Source organism: Canis lupus, chromosome 3 (assembly GCF_048164855.1).
Source record: "Canis lupus baileyi chromosome 3, mCanLup2.hap1, whole genome shotgun sequence".
In the NCBI taxonomy this organism is placed as follows: Eukaryota; Metazoa; Chordata; class Mammalia; order Carnivora; family Canidae; genus Canis; species Canis lupus.
The window spans coordinates 14,376,237-14,397,214 of NC_132840.1; the positions used below are offsets into that span (position 1 = coordinate 14,376,237).

Consider the following 20,978-nt stretch of genomic DNA (forward strand, 5'->3'; position numbering starts at 1 on the left):
TGATCTATCAAATTTGAAACTTCAAAGCCTCCCTTGGTTAAAATGTGATATTCCAATGCCCTTGATAACAGTTTTAAATATGAATCCTGGCCTTTACTTGCCATGTAAATGTGTTTTGTTAGGAAAGCAAGCATTAAAGGGAAATATCCTCAGTCACAATATTTAATTATAATTAGAAAAAGAGTATGGATTGTATAGGAATTAGGAAGAAAAAGAGTGTGGATTGTATAGGAATTAGTAAGTTGCTGATTCATTTCTTATTCTTTGAAACTGTAATAGAGCTTGACAACCATAACAGCAAAGAAAGATTAATGAAAAATACATAAGTATAATATATGTGTTCATACTCCATAAAATTATTTATTTCACTTGGCTAGAGAAACACTTAGAACATCATTAAATCCTAGAGAATAATGGTTAATAATATAGTTCTTTATTACTTAAATAATTAGAAACAGGTCTTAGGTAAGTGTTAGAAAAAAGTCAATATAAATGGAACATTCTTTTATGAAGCAAAGAATAAATAAAATCACAATGAAATGTTTTTGACATTAAGTCATTATGATTTATTAAAATGCATGTGTGTATGGCTCTTATATGCATATGAAAATAAAGTATGTAATTAAATAGTTGGTAATGTTATTCCAAGCCAATATAACTCTTTTCCAAATTGTTAGCTTTAAATGCCAAGGTTTCACTGTTATTGATTTATCTTTTCTTATCTACAGTGTACATTTTCAATCTTTATGCCTTTTTTCCTGTGTTTAATATATCATTTAATATTATATAATGATAATAATAGTATATATAATGTATAATAACTATTATAACTTTATTTTATGTGAATCCTGTGGTAGTAAGAGAAATATTTGTATGAATTGCAATATGTCATTTAGATTAAACTAATGATGACTACGAGGGGCCCTTCTTCTCTCTTTTAATTTAAAGAAATTAATCAAGTGCCTCTTTCTTTTTTCATAGTGAAGTAATCTGTGATACTAAATCCTGATTCATTATGATATATCCTAACTTAACTTTGTTTTGTTTTGTTTTGGTCAGGTTGTCCTGACAACAGCTTTGGATCCAAATGTAAAAATCCACTTGATGGATTTCAGGGATGTATGAGACTCATTTCTATCAGTAACAGGATAGTAGATCTGATTTCAGTTCAACAGGGATCCCTTGGAAACTTCAGTGACCTCCAGATAGACTCATGTGGAATCACAGACAGGTAAGGACAATCTCATTTCTTTACCTTGACCTGTCCATTTTCAAACTTTTGGCAGCATATTAAAATTTATATAGAAAATGATTATGTTTTTAAACTTCTCTTTCCTGCCATCACCTGTTCCACAGAAAATGGATGGTATTCACATTAGAAATAAGAAAATACATTTTTAAAAAAAGAAAAAGAACAATACATTTTTAGTTTTATACTTCATATTTCCAGGGATAAAATTTAGATGGAAGACACGTGACTGTGTTATTTTTATGTACAAATGCTGCCAGTTTACTAAAGGTAATATTGATGCTGCTGTAATTTTAAATAGGTATAAATGTATCAAAATTATATCATTAAACTCAATAGATTAGTATACTCTAACAGTAGTATTGATCACCATGTACCAATAAGTCAGAGACCTATGAGGCTGGTTATAAAGTGCCTTTTGCTTCTCTGACAACTGAGTAATATTTTCAGAGGCATGGCTATTTAACTGGTTGCTATGCTCCTAATGTGTACCTTTCACAACCCATTACTGTCTTCTCTGCAGGAAAAGTCAAAAGGAGCCTCTCCTCTGGAAAAGTTTGGAGCTGTAGCATTGATTAAGATATAAGGATGATCTCGTAATTTCAATAGGAACTCTAGTACAGGACATGATAATGCAAGATTTGGGAGGACAAGTTGTAGAGGACAAGTAACTTTCAAAATAATAATTGATAGTTAATAATTTAAAAATATTTTTAGGCATGGAGAACTATAGCCAAATAATCTTGCCAATCATGCTTTAATATCAGGGGTGTTAATTTTAATTATTGAGTTCAATGGAATGTCATACCCATTACAGGTAAAAAAATTAAGCAATGTTGTGACAGACTTAGCCCCTACCCTATAGTAGTATTCAATATATATATTGAATAAACATAAATTCTGAGCTTTAAAAATAACTTTTCAATTGTATAAGGGATTTTATCAACATAAACACTCATCTATTAAAAATAATATATTATATCTGATAGATGGTTAGTCTATCAGTGTCTCTGGATCCTATTTTGAACACTAATAGATACTGTGTTGTGTGTAGAAAAAAAATAATTGTAATCTCATTTAGCAGTGGATTAGAAGGCCATGCTTTCCTCTCTCTGAATATACATGTATTTATTTAACTCAATGTGTAGATAAAATAATTCTTTCTATAATGAAAGATGATATGTAAAGGAAGAATTTAGACTGTAAATGTCAGGGACTAAATGGCAGTGACCTTCTCCATAGTTACATCCATACAGCCCTAGATAGAACCCTAATCCCGATATGGGGAAGGGCATCTGGCAAGGCTCCCTGAGCCAGCTCTCTTGAGGTGTGGGATCACTTCTCAGTGGCTAACGACCACGAGGGCCCCGTGGGAAGGGTCAGTCATTCACACTATTAGTGATAGTTATGTTCACCATCTCAGTTGCAGACAGTTCTTTCTGTACAAGCTGATCTATACTTCTCCCATGGGTTTCTCTAAAGCTGCCCTTTTACACAAGGAATCCGGACTTCCTGTTTTCTGAAGATACACGCTTGTAAAACAGAGGACCGTGATACAGCACAATTGGAGAATGAATAGTTTTGATACCACATCTCAAAAACACTTTTCAGAAATAGTGAGCAAATTATGGATAGATCTTGGCTATCCATGCTGTTTTTTTAAAGAAAAACTTATGACTGATGGTAACCCTAGTAATCTTAAAAATAATAGCAAAAATTAAAGTAATTTTGGTATTTGTTTACCTTTTAAATTTCCAAAAGTATCTCTGACCTCATCTCTTATGTTCAGAAGAAAATCTATATTCATTTATTTTGGTCTAATGTGCTATTGTGCTATACCGATTGACATAGCTGCCAATCACTATTTCAATAAAGGCTTTTTAAAAATCTGTTTACCAGGATATATTCTAAGCACTTAACATGGATTAGTATTTAAGTTTGACTGTATGTGTCAGGATGATGTGAGTGTGCAAGGAGTCTGAGAATATATGTATGAATGACCTACAAGGGTGTGCATGTGTTGGGAGAGTATGGATGTTTGTGTGTGTACATTTGTATGAGTTACTGTGTGAGGAGTTGTATGATGGTATGTGTAAGAATTTGTGTGAATATGTAAGGTGCTTTTGGATATATGAGTGAGCTTGTGAGTGTGTACATGTGTGGGAGAGGCTGTATGCAGTGACTATGTTCTAAAGTGAATTTTACTTATTTTTTTAATTTTAAAGATCTAATTGGGTTTATTAAATGATTTATGAATTGGGCAGTGTCCCATTTAGCAGATATGGGGGCCCTCCCTAAAATGATTTTTAAATTAATTAATATGTATTTAAAGTAATCCTCACAAAACCCCTTAGGGCTTGTTTCTGATAGCATTTGTTTCTTACAAATCTGAAAGCAGATGCACAGAGAGGTGGAGTTGGCTAAGAGGACATGGCTCAGAAGCAGAGCCCGCATCAGATCTCAGTTCTCTGGGGCCAGGAAAGCCCCACTGAAATGTCTGTCTGCCAAGCTTCATAGCCCCCTGCGTGCACATTCACATTTATTGTGGTTACTATTCATCTATGTACAATAAACTCATAATTTAATGGTTTAATAAATTGCAATTAAAAACACAGGAATTTAAAAATATACTTAAAAGTCTGACAGGAACCTAACAGTGTTAGCTCTTTTTTGCCTTTGACTTTAAGTTGGATCAGACCTACCATAGAAGTATACATATATTTACACACATGCTCACACTCACATTTACATAGTCTTTAGCACACATTCTTTACACACATAGATGAACAGCCATTGCACAAGTCTCTCACGCATATCTACATACTTGTATGCTCACTCACACACCCAGAATTCTTTTCCATGCACAACCCTTACACATATACTCATTGTGCTCACATCCCTGTGCTTCCTCACTCATTGATCCACACACATGCACACACTTACAAGACCATTCCCACACCCCTTACACATTCACATCTTCCTTATGAATGGTCACACATATACACACTCATCTAGAAGCCCTCACTTTGTCCTCCGTGGACATGCAGGGGAAGTGACCCTAAGGCAGAAATCTGGGTGTGACTGAGGGTTGAGGGCAGTGGAGGTGATGATGGCACCAAGGAGCCGCTGCCCATATCATGTGTCCATGTCCCCAAACCAGTTTATGAGCAATGAAATAATGATGGAAATGTCTATGGGAAAATGTTGGAGCTAGAAAGAATAGTTGATAGGTTATTTCACTTTGTTTTGGAATGATTAGTGGGGAGAAAAGTATAAATTGTTTCGACATTGAATGAAAATCAGTACTTCATTCTGCAATGTAATTTGCCATAGGTTACTTACTAATTGTCAAACAGAGCTATTACATGGTGAATTTAAATAACATCTACAATCCAGTATTCACATTGTAATAAAAAATATAAAAATTCAAGTCTAATAGGAATCAAGGAAAATGAACTCAGTATCTTTCAGCAGCAGCAAATCAAACAGAAATAGCACATGGGTCACACTAATTATTCATTCTTTAGGAGCTTAGGTATAACTGCTTACACCTGCCCCCTTTTGAACTGTGGCTGAGGCCTGTAAAGAATAGCCTGCTCTGTCCTTTTCTTTTCTGATCACCAGCTATGATTATTATTGTTTTAATTTTTTTAATTTCCCTCTTTCTTCTAGATTGTTATTGATTTAAATGCTTAAAAATTAAATGCATCATGAAACACTCTCCAAATGGACTTCTGTGAATCTATAAAAATGCTAAAATATATATAAATTTAATTGGCAATGAAAGATGCCGATTATTTACTTTAAAAAGCAGGTTGTAAAATAACATATGATTATATTTATAAATAATCACACACAAATGCATATTTATACATATGTTTATAGTGGTGATTTTTATGTATGAGGTTATAAACCATATTTCTTCTCTATTGTTTCCTGGATCATATGAGTTTTATACAGTGGATATCTATTTTTTATAATCAGGAAAAATCAATAACATTATTTTTGGTTAAAACTGGAGAAATCCTATAAGCGAAATACGAAGTTTCTCATCCTTAGTTTTAATAACGAAGGTGGCAGAAACGCCAGCATGAAAACATTCTTGATAGGCCTTAGAGCTTATTTTTTTATTCTGGGGTAAAAGAGAACATTTCAGGCTTTGGTCTCAATATAGTTTTCAATCTAAATTCTAAAAAATATCAATAATCTGATCAGGGCTGTTGATACCAAACAGTTGATCAGCTGATACCAAAAAGCTCCCCAGCTTCTCAGCTTTTTTGTCCACAGCGCCCTATGTATTTCAGTGATTTTCTCATAGTGTTCCAAGCCCAAGGATATTACTAACACTTTCATTTAAAAAGTAGCCTAGGGCAGCCCCGGTGGCGCAGCGGTTTAGCGCCGCCTGCAGCCCGGGGTGTGATCCTGGAGACCCAGGATCGAGTCCCACATCAGGCTTCCTGCATGGAGCCTGCTTCTCTCTCTGCCTCTCTCTTCGCTCTCTCTGAATGAATAAATAAATGAATCTTAAAAAAAAAAAAAATAAATAAAATAAATAAAAAAAAATAAAATAAAAAGTAGCCTAGGTCTAAGCAACATATTTATGTTCTAAAATTTAGTTACTCTTAAAAAAGAAGTGTGTGTATACAATCATATAATTATAAATTTCACTATATTATACATAGTTTTATATAATTTGCAAAATCTTTTAATTTTATTTTGAGTGAAACACAACTGCTTTGTAATTACACGTGTTCACTTGTTGAGTACTGCACAACTTTTCAAAGCTTGGGATCAGGTCAGACACTGCCACCCTCATTTTTGTTCAGCACTGATTTCACATGGTACTAGTTTTTTTAATCAACTACCGAAAACCCAGCTACTTAAAGCTAGGGCATCATTAAAAGGAATGTATTATGATCTAGTGTTGAAGTTGAACTACCTCACGCTAGGAAGTTGCAAAGTCTTGGGGCTGATATTGAGTATTCCTGCATTTTTCTTGAAAAGTTAAAATATCCTGGGAGCCTCTGTGAATTCCATTCAGCTCCCAGGAACACCCTGACACATTGCTAGGAATTCGTGTGTCTATCCAGTGTGCCTTCAACATTCTTGGAGGTCTTCATTTTACTTAAAAAGTGAATAAAGGTGTCCCTCTCTCTTCCTTCTTCTTTCCTTCTCCTTCTATATTCCTTCTCCTTTTAAATATTCAGTGTAGGGCAGCCCCAGTGGCCCAGCGGTTTGGCGCCGCCTTTGGCCGGGGGTGTGATCCTGGAGACCTAGGATCGAGTCCCGTGTCAGGCTCCCTGCATGGAGCCTGCTTCCCTCCCTCTGACTGTGTCTCTGCCTCTCTCTCTGTCTGTCATGAATAAATAAATAAAGTCTTTAAAAAAATAAAAATAAATATTCAGTGTAGTAAATCAATATGATTAAGTGTTGTTATTCTATGTAAGCTCTTGATATTTCTGGCAACATATTGAATTAGTGTTATGTCACTTAGGGAAAAGAAAGGGCTCTAATATAATGGGCATGATGAAAATTAAGCAGTCACAACTACCTGAGGATTGGTTGAAATCAGATGAACTTATTGATTAAAGGTTTGGTTCTGTGATTAAACCACCTTAATGAAAGACTGAATTAACCATTAGTCATGTTAACTTTACCCTTTCTGTTACTGTTGACATTCTTCTTTCACATGACCATGTATAATGATCAACATTCTATGATTGCTCAAAGTGAAAAGTAGTGATTGTATCTGCACCTTTTCGTAGGTGTTTGCCCAACTATTGTGAACACGGTGGTGAATGTTCCCAGTCTTGGAACACCTTTCACTGCAACTGTGCAAACACTGGTTACACAGGAGCTACCTGCCACAACTGTAAGCGGAACGCACTTGCTTCTTCTTCCCTCTGTTCTGATTTCCTTGTTCCACTTCCCTTCCCATGGCTGTGTGCATATATGTCCATGTATTGGAATGTACAACCCTGAATTCTAGCATCCAGTTGCTTTCTAGTTTATTTTAAATCCACACCTCTTTTTAAGAAGTTAAGGATGGCAGATAATGATGTTAATCATATTAGTTTATGTTATTGAGTATTTCTAAATGCCAGGTACTGACCTAGTATTTTATATCCAAATTCCTTGAATTCTGATGACCACCTTAGTGGGTGAGTACTGTTATCATCCCCAGTTTACTCATGAAGTAACAGAGATTAATCACCTTGCCCCAGCCTCCTTAAATAGTTGAGGCACAGTGAGGATTTGAACACTTGCAATTATGCTCCAGAGCCTGGAATCACAACCCACATTCTTCCTATATTATAAACCATGCAATTTTTCTTATGAAATGTTTGCATGTGTTAATAAGACTCATGTCATTTTGATGTCCACTTTTTCAGTACATATTATGGAGAGATCTAAATGCCCATTTTTCTTTCCCATTTTTTTCATATTATTGCTGACATTGCTGAGTAACTCAACTCCTACTACTATGTTCTATAGACTTGACTTCAGGCAAGGGTGTTATGTGCAAAGTCATCAGACTCCCTATTCCTGGTCTCTTCACTGTGTGCTATTTTGTACTCCTGCCAGAGTTGAGATTGGAATCCTAGGCTCCCAGCTCTGGACATTCTGTAAGGGATCTTCAGAAGTCCTGATTCAGGGCAGGTGAGGGTATGAGTGGGAGGAGCTCTTGCTCTCACCCCTCATGCCTATACTGCTGCAGCCAGAGTCATTCCTAGGGCATCAGTTTATCTGTTGGAGTGCCTCATAAGATCATGAAGAATGCCTACTGTTGCTAAAGCCACACCTCACCATAACCAGAAGCCAAGTTACTTGAGCCAGGTCACCCGGCTAGCAGAGGGACAGTCTATGTTACTTTTTTTATATGGTCCATCATCCTCACTGTAGTAACTAACTCAAAACAAAAAGCTAATTGGAGGTGTTTTAACTATTTATCTGTACTTGTTACCAATGACTGAATCTAAATATAAACACAACTCTGAGAAAAAAAATTGTATGATAAATAAGATATTTTCATCTGTGGCCACAGAGTGATCTAACCACTGAGTTAACTTACTAGGTTCTAGAACAGAGAGTTCAAATAGACCTGTAGGGTTTTGGCCGATAACCATTCTGAGAAATGGGGCCAGGATGACAAACCTGGTTATAGTGAAGCCTTTACTATTGTTAGCATAAATAGAGGAAGGGGCAGGGATAGAGTCTTTAAAGGTTTCATTAGAATATAATACGTTATAAACAGTCATGTTATGAAGAGTTAAGCACTACACATAAAGCAAATGTCCTCCCCGTTACCCTCATGCAATCATGTTTCCTTTCTAATACCAGCCCTGACTCTCAAATTATGTGTCTATCCTGCCAACCTCTTTCAAAGAATTTATGAACATATATATGTGCATATAGAAGTGAATAAGCTAACCATTTTTACATGCCCATTTCACTGCACAGAATATAAATGTGAGTAGAAAACAATCTATGTTTATATTCTTGTATTATATGATAGGAACAAAATAAAACCATCAGACTGTGGGGTAGAGAAGTAAATTTGTAAGATTATCTGAAATTTCTGTAACACTGAGCAAATTAGTTACATTATTTCATATTGCCTAAAAAGTCATTAATATAATTTCCAAAAATTTAGACTAGATCAAGGAAAGATATTCAGGGCATTGCTTATTTCTCATTTCATAAAATAAAAAGCTTGATGGAATTTATCAGTACATTTGGCCAAGTGTTCAATGAGACGTGTGCATCATATACAATTGTTAATATCAAATTTTGTACATGGCAAATGTATAATTGTATAATCAAAAACATCCAATTATGGATCAAAATACATTGAGACCACTTGAGGGCATATTTCATATAAATATTTCTCCTGCTTCCAATTTTAATTATATTAAATTCTTATTACAGGGTATTAGAAAGTTTCTTTTATAAATTACTTTTAAAATTATTGATGAGTTTTGTCAGTCATAATTTAAAAAAGACCGTATCTATAAATAATTTTATGTGAGAAAGGAGAATAGTTAACATTATTTAAAACTTTTTTATTATGTAATTATTGGATAATAGTGGACTATTTAAGGAGATCATACTCCTGTGTTTCAGATGTTAATTACAAGGTGACACTAGAATTAGAAATTCCAAAGTGGATGTTGAAAGATTCATTTGGATGGATGTCCAAAATGAATGTTATAGTATACTTATAAGTGTTTTGATATTTAAAACACATTCTCTTTTGTTGTTTTGCCAAATGTAAAAATAAATTTTTATTTTGAGTAAGTAATTTCATATTCTATTAATGACAAAAATGCCACAGAATTCAACCTCACTCTCCCTTTTTCTATATAACCTACTTTTGTCTGTATTAATTTTTTTTTAAAAAAGAAAGGGTTTTGTCTTAAAGTATGTTTTACCTTTTCTCCTGGTCAATAATATACATATTAAATTTCAAAATTTGGCATATTTTGTGTTCAAATTAAAATTTAAGAGATTCATTGTATCCTATTCCATCGTTTATGAGGATCCATTTTTTTACAGCTATCTATGAGCAGTCCTGTGAATCCTATAAGCACAGAGGAAATACTTCAGGATTTTACTATATAGATTCAGATGGAAGTGGTCCCCTGGAACCCTTTCTTCTATACTGCAATATGACTGGTGAGTTAATCAACTTTCATTTAATAGTTAAATTTGCATGAATGCTTTAACCACACAAAATTAAAATGAAACCAGTAGAAAGTTGACCTAATTTGCAACTTGATTAAAATGTATATTGTTCAGTGGAAGAACTTAACAAAAATCTTTAAAAAATAGTTTCATGGTAATGATTTAAAACCGTTTCATTATTTTCAATGAATGTGATATTTGTATAGAACATCTAATAATAAATGTATCTTAGTAAATCCCCAAACATAAAGGACAGATTTTATTTCTCTGAGAAAATTGATTTAGGTGAAAGCTTTGAAAAATATTTACATTTTTAAATGTAGGTAAACATGACTTGTGTTCTTGAATTCTCTACTTATATAAATTTAAATAGGGATTAATGGTCATGGAAAATGTGTTTGATTAAATTCAACATTCATTCATGATAAAAGAGAAGATGAAAACTCAATAAATTACCAATAAAAGGAAATTTCCTTCTTTAAGAGTATAACAAAAAACCTATAACACATATCACACTTTATAGTGAAATTGAAAGCTTTACCAGCAGTAACACAAGGATGCCTGCTATTGGATGCATTCTTCACCATTCTATAGGAGGTGCTTGCCAGTGCAATAAAGCAAGAGAAGGAAATCAAAGATTTAAGTACTAGAAGGGTAGAACTAAGATTCTCATTATTTGTTTATGACCAGGTTATATGTTGAGCACATTCTTAATCTACAGATAAACTATTAAAATTTTAATGATCACTGGATATCAAGTTAATATAAAAATTAACTTTATTTCATTTCTGTATACCAGCAGTAAGCAAAATGAAGTTTTAGAATATTTTGTTTTTAATAGCATAAAAAAATCTCAAATACATGGTAATAAATCTATGAAAGATATGCATGGCTTCTACATAGATAAGTATAAAATGCTCATGAAATAAATTAAAATTCTAAAAAATGAGGAAATACAAAAATAAAAAATTCTATTGATTAGAAAACTCAGTATAGTATAAATATGAATTCTTCCCATGTAGGTATTGATTTGATACAAATCTTGATTAAAATTCCAGTGGGGTGTTTATTTGTTGGTTGATGTAACTGTTTTGGTGAAAACTGGTATGCAGGTTCTAAAATTTATCAGCAAATTTGAAGGGATGGGAAGAACCAAATCAATCTTGAAGAATAAAGTTGAAGAACTCAACTCTAATAGATAAAAAGATGTTATACTGATAGGCTAAGTGAAACAGTTTGTGATTGGCACAAGAATAAACAAGTAGACCTTGTTATTACAAAGTAGAGAATCTGTAAACAGACTTACTCATATATGGATTGTTGACTCATTGCAAAGGTGCCATCCATATACATGAGGGGAAGATGGTATTTATTTTTTTTAAAGATTTATTTATTTATTCATGAGAGACACACACAGAGAGAGAGAGGGAGACACAGGCAGAGGGAGACTCCGGCTCCATGCAGGGAGCCCAACATGGGACTTGATCCCAGGTCTCCAGTATCACACCCTAGGCCGAAGGTGGCGCTAAACTGCTGAGCCACCCAGGCTGCCCAGAAAGATGGTCTTTAAACCTGTGGTGCTGGTGGGGGTGCAAGAGGGGTTGTATATAAATGTAAAAAGGAATCTTGATCCCTCTCTTCATCATCAAACCCCAAAAAATGTATTCTAGATGAACTATACTGTCTAGTATATTAGCCACTAGCAACAAATGCCTATTTTGATTCAAATTTAATTAAACAATTAATAAAATTAAATAAATGGAAATAAATTTTAAAAATTTTAATTAAAAAAACAAGATTAAATCAAACATCTATTTTTTTCTCAGTCTCACTGGTCACATTTTAATTGCTCAGCAGCCACCTATTCATTTCATCATTGCAGAAAGTTTACATTGAATAGCACTGTGTTAGGAAGTCACAGTTTTCTGGAGCAAAACAAACAGAAAAAGGAAGTACTAAGTTGAAGTAGGAGACGTTTCAGAGGGGATTCACCATTTAAGGTCAGGCAGTGAATATCTGGGGAAAGGACATTCCAGGCAAAGAAAATAGCAAATGATAAGTGCTGAGAGCTGTGATCTTACTAGGTGCATTCAGAAAATAGCAACAAATCTAATGTGGTTGGAGTATGGCAAGTAATCGGGGAGTAGGTGGAGAGTAAGAGAGAGTCAAGTAAGACAGGGGCAGGAGAGGAAGTCATGAGGTCCTCACAACAATGTATAAATAAGGTCTCTGGTTTTTACTCTGAATGAGATGAAAAGACACCAAGGAGTTTTAAGTAATGATGGATGCCATCTGACTGCTTTTGATGGGATCATGATGGCTCCTGTGTTGGGAAAGGCCCACCTAAGAGCAGAGGTACACACCCGTATACATGGGTATATATAAGATACAGATCTATATGTTTGCATATATAATGTATGTCCATCTGGAGTAGAGACCTGCTTGGAGACCAGTTCAAGTATGCAAGAATCCATTCAAGATGATGGTGGTGGCTTGCCCTGGATAATAGCAATGTGGACAGGGAAGGGAGGTTTGACTTTCTCATTGAATACATGCGAGGTGTGAGAAAACAAAAGGAAACAAAAATAATACCACATTTTAGCTTGGGCAACTGGAATAGTTGAGTTGCCATTATTTGAGATGTGGTCAGAAAAGATTTGAAGTAGGGGGCACCTGGGTGGCTCAGTCAGTTGAGTGTCTGACTTAGGTCAGGTCATGATCTCAGGCCTGTGACATCGAGCCCCACAGTGGATACCACTCTGGGCTCAGTGCTGCACATGAAGCCTGCTTAAGATTCTCTCTCCCCCCTTCCCCCTCCCTAAAGAGAAAGAAAAAGAAAGAAAGAAAGAAAGAAAGAAAGAAAGAAAGAAAGAAAGAAAGAAAGAAAGAAAGAGGGAGGGAGGGAGGGAGGGAGGGGAGAAGGGAGGAAGGGAGGAAGGGAGGAAGGAAGGAAGGAAGGAAGGAAGGAAAGAAAGGTTTGAGGGGAAAGACCAGCAGCTCAGTTTTACACATTTTGAGTTTGACATGTCTGTGACACATTCAAAGGAGATACTGAGAAGACAGTTGAACATGGGAGCAAAAGTTCCTTTGTATTAATATGTGATTCTAAAAACTGGAGGATGGTGGCAAAACCATGGCAACAGATATTTAGAGAAATTAGAAAATTAGAATGCGTCTTCAGAGATTTTTCATATAAGACAACCATGTGGCTTCCATTTCCTTTTCCAACTGTTAAGGGCTTTGCCTGTCTTAGTCTGTTTGAGGTGCTAAAGCAAAATAACCACAGACTGGGTATCTTACAGACAACAGAAATTTATCCCTTACAGTTTTAGAGGCTGGGGAGCCCAAGATGATGGTGCCAGCATAGCCAAGTGGGGCCTCTTCTGGGCCACTGACTTCCTTTATCCTTACCTGATAGAAGGGGCTCCGTGGGGTCTCTTTTATAAGAGGACTAATCCCATTCATGAGGCCTCCACCCTCATGACCTAATCACCTCACTAAAGCACCCCTTATTAATACTCTTCATTATCCTTGGAGGTTAGGGGATTCAACATGTGAATGAGGGGGGGCACAGATATTCAGAGCATAGCTCTACCCCACACACCACAGCAACCCCAGACAGTTGATGGTTCCCACGTTTGTTCCCTCTGTGAAGTTACCCCTTCCACACAGGACACATTCCCAGGCAGCACCTTGAGTCAAGAGGTTTTGACAAAGTGGCTGGGGTGAGACAATAGGATCAATATTTTACAAATCTTCCCAGTTGATTCTTATGTGTACCCAGCTTGGAGAGTTGCTATTTTGGGCCTGTGGTTCTCAACATTTACAAAACAGACTGCTCTCTTATATGAGAATTAATAAATTTGGAAATACCTCACAGTGAGGAAAGGAAAGCTTTGCAAACGAGAGATAGGAGTTCAGGTGTCAATTAACTTTTTGTACAGCTTGGACTATGAATGAGTATAACAATCTTATCAGTGTATCCCTATGAATCCTGTCTTCCCACAAATGCATCCTAAAGTAGTCACATGCGCGTGCTTTGGAGTCTATAAATCAGATACCTCTAGGTTGATAAATATCTCTCATCTTTAAAGCTCTAAGAATCATAGTAGACACACACACACTCCACACCCATACACACACACACACACACACACACACACACAATTCTTGTTATCCGCGATGGTTATGTGCCTTACAGCAACCACAGACACTAAATTAGCAAATATTGGACCATTGCTCCTAGGGAAATGTAGTAAGATTCGATTCCTGCAAGCCTCTGGTCACAACATTCTCATCAACCGATCAACACATAACCTAATTTGAGTTGTGTTTCAGGTTAAGGACACCTTATTAATATATACTGTTAATTTATCAACATTGAGCTCACAACCAATGGCACCGTAACTCATACCACGGTGAAGCTTATTCTAGCACATGTTTTCTTATAAGGCACATCGCAGCCTCCTTGTGCTTGGAATCCTAGATGGCTTTTCTGCACCACACTTGGCGTCCATTTTAACAGTGAAATCATTAAGAAAGAGCACAGAAATGGAAAAGAAATGGCATTGGATAGACCACAAATAAGATACTTGTTGACAGTATGCGAGCTAAGACAAGGAGACAGAGCATGGCCTGGTTCCACTTCAGCTGGACACGTGTCTAGTGGGCAGCTCAGGCTTTTTGCTGCTTTGTGCATGTGTCAAGGAGTCTGAGAGCACCTCCGTTTGGGGGGGTACAAATAAATATGAGTGAGTAAGCGATTCACAAATAATGAGGACCTGCAAATAATGACTATTGAGTATATACACATACGTACATATATGTATGTTATTGTTCTATGGATAATTCCAAAATGTATAAGCCATGTGATCTTATGTTATCTAAATGATAAGGAAATTATCAATTTCATTTTACTGAATTACTCCATTTCTGTTAAATCAATATTTACCTCGTCATGTTACTCTCCCAGTTATATGCCTCATATTAGTCAATGAAGTCTCATGTTAACTATAACAACTCTAAGAGACACGAAGGAAATATGTATATACACACAGAGAGCGGTGAAGGTGCTTTCAGCAAAATTATCAGAAAGTATTGATGCAGAAGACATTCATGACGTCTTGACGGCTTGAAAAGCAAGCCATTGAGGGCAGAGACACAGATAATCCAGTTAGGAGGCAGCTAAGTGTCTTCAGAAGCCCCAGAATATTGAAATACATTCACACTAAAGTGACAATCCCAGAATGTAACAACCCAGTGAAAAATAATGTTACAGCTTGAAACATTTCCTATTGATCCCGTTTTGCAAATGAGGAAAGCAGGGAGGTTGGGGAAGGCAGGCTCAAGAATCATTAGGGAGCAATCAGGGACGGAACACCTTGTCTCTTTTCTCCTAGCCTGAACATTTTTCCACTAGAAAAGGCCATGTTCTATCAATGTCTCATTGCTTGTAGCCAATAACATATTCTCTAGTTATATGAATCAAGTATTATAATTATAAAAACAAGACAAAATGCTGAATCAGTAACTTGCAAATGTGTAACTTTAAAAAAAATCCAGTTATGAGTCTAGAATCAGTGTCAAACAAATGATTCCACATAGGTTTAAATACCTTTAAGCCTTACAAGCTAAAAACTACAAAGGGAACTTCTTTTGAGTAGATAATTTCCCAAACTCTGTTAAAGACTGAAAATTCTAAACAGAGTACTGTAAATACAGTTTAAAAATAAGGAGTCAGGATAACATGAATCCCAGTGGCTGGCCCTATAGAAATGTTCACGGCTTTTTTTTTCTTCCACACTAAATCCACCGTTTTTTCTATAATGAAATGGTTTTATGTTCAAGATGTTTCTCATCATCAAACATTGCATTGTAAGGACAATTGTTTCAGTGGGGAGCCTGATGAGTGCTAGAGCCAGCCTCAAACTTTTGTGACAATGCATATTCCATGGCTTACGCTCACCCTTTCTCGTTGTACCACCACTAGGACAGCTGGATCTAGTTTTGCTGACTCAGTAAATTGAAAGACCACTCTGCTCGCTGAAAAAGCTCTCCATGTGCTTCTGGGACAGGAGCTCCTGAGACCATTCCCTGCGAAGGCTGGAGAATATGAGATATGTAACAGCAAAATTATTTGTACTTTAGGGATTTCAACAATAAGGCCTTCTTGATAGCTCTGAGAGTTAATAACTAAGGATCATTATTCAGAGGCAGCCTTGTTTACATCAAGCTTTGCTCCAGAATCCTGGCTGTTCCTCTCTTTCATCTCCCAGGCTTTCCTGAACACAGCACTTCCTATCTGACTTCCCAGCTTTTAATCACATCTATCACCATCCGCTGTTAATCCTGAAGGAACACAGGGTCTGCAACTGTGTTGCTTAAACAGCATGTTTTTTTCTTTACGCTGTTATCACGCTAAAAAATAGGAGCCAGCCTAAGATAAATCAAGTTCTTAATTACTCAAGTGCTTTACATACAATCTGTATATTTGAAATCTCCTCAGGGAGAGACACCAGTAGACCCATGCTGCCTTTCAATTTTTGAGTGTATTTATTAAATTTCATAGATTTTTCTGCCCATTGCATCTGTCTTTCCTGTCTTGTGTCCCTATGTCTCCTTACTGCAACTCTCTTTGCATTTGGGTAAAGGACCGTTTTCAACAAAGTAAAATCTTGACTCTTACACAGATATAAAAATAAAAACTAAAAAACACATTTGAAAGATTTCATCTAGCGCATTATTAATGAGGAAACTGGTAAGACGTCACAACCAGTCCAAAGGAGAATCCAAGGGACAGACATAGCTGTACATCACTAATATTGAAATTAATATGCAAATGGAGGTGGGACTGGCTTCTTCCATAGTGAAGGAGGGAGAGCCCATGGAACCTGGGCCAGATGAAATTTGCTAGTGTATGGACAATCGTTTCTTGTTGTAAGGAAATAATGCCTTGCTTGCTAAGCAAATAAGTAAGTGATAAATAAATAAGTAAATAATAAGTAAACAAATAAGTTAGTAAATCTGGAAGCCTCTGTTAAAGGATAATCTCATATAAATGTATGTCTTGGAAGTTAGAGATAGTGAATTTCTCTGGAGAGATTAGAAGGCTTATCTCCCCCAGAGATATTTGCCTACATTCTAAAACTGATCAAAACAAAACAAACAAAACAAAACCCTATGGACTGGTGCCTTTCCTCAGATGTCTGTTGTATTCTAGAGCCAGAATTCCTCTTTCCCTCTGTGAAGGGGAGGAGAAGATGTGCTCAGCCATCCCCTAAGACCAAGACCTCCAAGTCTCATAATTTGGGGGTTTCCTCTTGAGGTACAACCACAGCATGTGCAGGTGCTTCTGGTACTCCCTGGATTGGCCCCAGGGAAATTGGGCGGTAGAGAACCGATGCTGCTAGGATTTTCTGTGAGGAAATTGTCCCTGATCCGGGGACTCCTGTGTCTGTTAGCGTAGCTCTCTCTATCATCCATCTGTCTAAAGCTAGATCTAGTTAGAAAGATAGAGATAAATGGATATAATTCAGGTAGGATGGGATGATAACTGGTTAACTTGCAAGTAGGATAACATCTCATACTCTTCATAGTTTCAGACTTGCAAAACGGCCAGTTTTCAATTTACAAAGCTCTAAGACAGCTAAAAGCCGTCATAGAATCAGAATGGTTGTACTCTAGTCTGGACAGCACATTGTTTTTATTCATTCATTTATTCCCTCATTTCTTTAATATCTTCTGCATCTTGTGCCAAGCCCCTGTGCCTTGTGCCACAGATACTGTGGGTAGCAGATCAGAAACTATCACTCTTCTCATAGAGCCTGCAGACTAGTGGGGAAGACCCATAGAATAAATCACAAAATACTGAATCATAAATTATGATAAAGTCTGCATCCTTTACAGTCATAATTTCTAAACATCAGGTAATGCAGTCATGTCTGAAAAAGCGGTAAAGAGGCCCTGGATGAACAGTTTTGAGAGATTCCCCTATTAGCAAAGCACATGAGCTGTGGAGCATGGCTACTGGGCACTTGTATCCAGTGTTCATAACCTATTGTGATGATTCCATTGTGTCTGCTTTGCCCTGAAATCTAGGTTATCTAATAAATGCAACATCTGTTTAACTTCTTATTTTGTAGAACTTTTTTTTAAAAGAATGAAATCACTTACAGAAACTACCATAAAATTGTAATTTTAGAATTTCAAAAGGCAAAACATTTCTGTGCACTGTCCTTTAAGGGTTGTCCAGCACCTTGGCCTTGGATTAAATTTACAACACCTTAAAAGACCTTTGGAATCATGTGTTAGTTGTGAGCCAGTGGATGCTGCACGCTAGGAAGCGCCTCTCAGTGTGACTGAAAAGACAAAGAGACAAAGGCCTCAAGCAGGTATATTGTCCTGCATCTTTGGCAGCTACTTGGCCAGAGTTGAACTTCCTCATGAGGCCATTGATTTACCAGAAGGAAAGAAGAATGTTCTGTTGAATAATAAAAGCAGAGTCCAGTGGGAGTTAGGCTAACAGATTTGCCTGATTAATAATCATAAACTTCTAATAGCCAAAGTTGAGTTGGCTAAAATCATAGAATTTCAGGCCTACTATACTGTCTCCTATGTTTATCTTCCAAAATTGGGAAATGGAGGCTCAGATTTTTTTTTAATTTTTATTTATTTATGATAGTCACAGAGAGAGAAAGAGAGAGAGAGAGGCAGAGACATAGGCAGAGGGAGAAGCAGGCTCCATGCACTGGGAGCCCGACGTGGGATTCAATCCCAGGTCTCCAGGATCGCGCCCTGGGCCAAAGGCAGGCGCTAAACCACTGCGCCACCGAGGGACCCCTGGAGGCTCAGATTTTACGTGACTTTTCTTAAGTTCACATTCCATTCCAGATCTGCAACTCAAATATCCTGATGGTCTCTATACTATATCACTATCTGGCCACCCATAATTAATACCATTAGCTTATACAGCATGTTTTCTGTAAGGAAATTAATTTACTGATAAAGCTCTATGGTGAGCTGAAATGCAAGACAGCAATAAAAGTAACAGCTATTGTTTCCAAGAAAAATAATGATGCACACATGGAAGGCAATGAGGCTGTCAAAGTTGTCTCCTGTCTTATTTAGCAGACCTGTCTATTCAAAATTCTGGTGACCTGGAGAAAGGTGGGAGTGAAATTACGTATCTTGTTTTGATGGTCGATCCATGTGAATGTATTAACTAAAAAGAGGGGAAGAAATTACCTACTGTTTTCCTCCAATTTGGAATAGTCCTCTATAATACAGAAGAGTTCTGTGACTTAACAGCGCATATAGAGCAGAGTTTTGACAACTTCCAATCTGTTTCTTATCTATTAAGTCAGAGGCCCTTTCATTAATCTGTTCATGTGCCTGCATCTATCACAGTAAATATAATGTGAAGTCAATTTCTAGGGAAGTTGAAGGCTACATACAATATGCCTATCTTCTGTTACAAACTGTAGGATTTTTATTTCATTTAATAATTTTGGTAATCATTATGACGGTAATGTTTACAGACATTCAGGTGTCAGTGGCTATTACTCTAGTGAGTACTCAAAGGTACTTTATTTTTGTGTTCATTGCGTTGCTGATGCTGTATCAGAAGGGCTCAGCTCAAGGGAGTAACTTCCTATGGCACTGCATAACTATGCACATCACACAACACCAAAATGAATATTTAAAGTTCGATTTAAAAAGAAATTGATGTGCACTCATAATTAAATGTTGTCTGAAGAGAGATATATATAGGCCATAAAAATTTGACTTTCCTTTTGCTGGTAACAGGAATGATTTTTTAAGAGTAGAAAAGTCATTGCTTACATTATGTGACTTAAAATACTTTAGAAATTCAAAGATACACCTTTTTTTCACATTGTAACATCTCTGAAATCAAAGTGTGTCAACAATCAACGTTTTATAATTATAACAGGCAGCTATGTTTTTTCTTTTATAAGATAAAATAAAATCATGATGCATCTTTAGACAGTCGAATATTGGATTCGATGAATTGAAATGTGTCACAAATTCTAATAATTAGTTTTCTTAATATTTTTCACCATAGACATTTCCTGGTTAAATTATCTTAAAAAGTAAAATAAAATCACTGCAAATGCATGGCAATTGTATAAACTTCAGGGAAAAGAATCACCATAATTACCATAATTAATTTAAAGAATTACCATAATTTAAAAATTTTAAGAATCCATTTGTGTTGATTCTACCTCTCAGAGAGGTTTGATGACTAGAAAAATTTGACTCAGATAAAAGGTGATTTTGATTTTCTTTATTTATTTTAACTTTTGCAGACTAGTGATGGTCTCCTCTCTTTCTTCCCCATTTCTGCATACAAGAAACTGCATGGACCGTCATACAGCACAATGGCTCTGACTTAACAAGAGTCAGAAATACTAACCCAGAGAACCCATATGCTGGGTTTTTCGAGTATGTGGCCAGCATGGAGCAGCTCCAGGCCACAATTAACCTTGCCGAGCACTGTGAACAGGAGCTTACCTACTACTGCAAGAAGTCACGACTTGTCAATAAACAAGGTAAGGAAACTGAGGCATCTGGCCTGCTGTGCATATTGCACAGTGCACTTTACTTAACCAGCTCCTGGGGATTTTAATTATGCCAAGGTAGTGGCACTTAGCCACTGAGAGTGTATGTCCCCTGTATACTTAGCAAACAGGTCACAGTCTGGAAGTCACAGCGATGCTTTTGCCTGAAGAAAAGAACAAGGTCAATTTACGCTGAGCTTTGTTCAAAGCTTTGATTGCCTTCGGAGTCTCTTCCTGGCCTTAATCAGATAACTCTACAGAAAAGGACTCCATTCTGATCCTCAGTGAATGCTCAGTGTTTATCCCTTATAAAGGGCAACCGATGCATGTGGTTTGTCTTGTCATGGAAAAGAGCTAATGAAAATATGACTTACTTTTCTGAAAGTGACTATTCTGTGTGACTCTTTTTCATGGATTGTTGGCGGTTAGCCTCTGGGTAAAATTGAAAATTAGAAGAGGCTGCTGAA

At 36.4% G+C, this 20,978-nt stretch overlaps 1 protein-coding gene across 1 annotated transcript in view; it reads left to right on the plus strand.

Annotated features, from left to right (window-relative positions):
• CNTNAP4 (contactin associated protein family member 4) overlaps positions 1–20,978 on the plus strand; it is a 241,907-nt gene that overhangs the window by 157,363 nt on the left and 63,566 nt on the right. The window contains exons 10-13 of the mRNA XM_072818909.1: positions 1,060–1,231; positions 7,015–7,121; positions 9,806–9,925; positions 20,305–20,502. Of these exons, the coding sequence (XP_072675010.1) occupies positions 1,060–1,231; positions 7,015–7,121; positions 9,806–9,925; positions 20,305–20,502 (597 nt within the window). The remainder of the gene's footprint in view (positions 1–1,059; positions 1,232–7,014; positions 7,122–9,805; positions 9,926–20,304; positions 20,503–20,978) is intronic.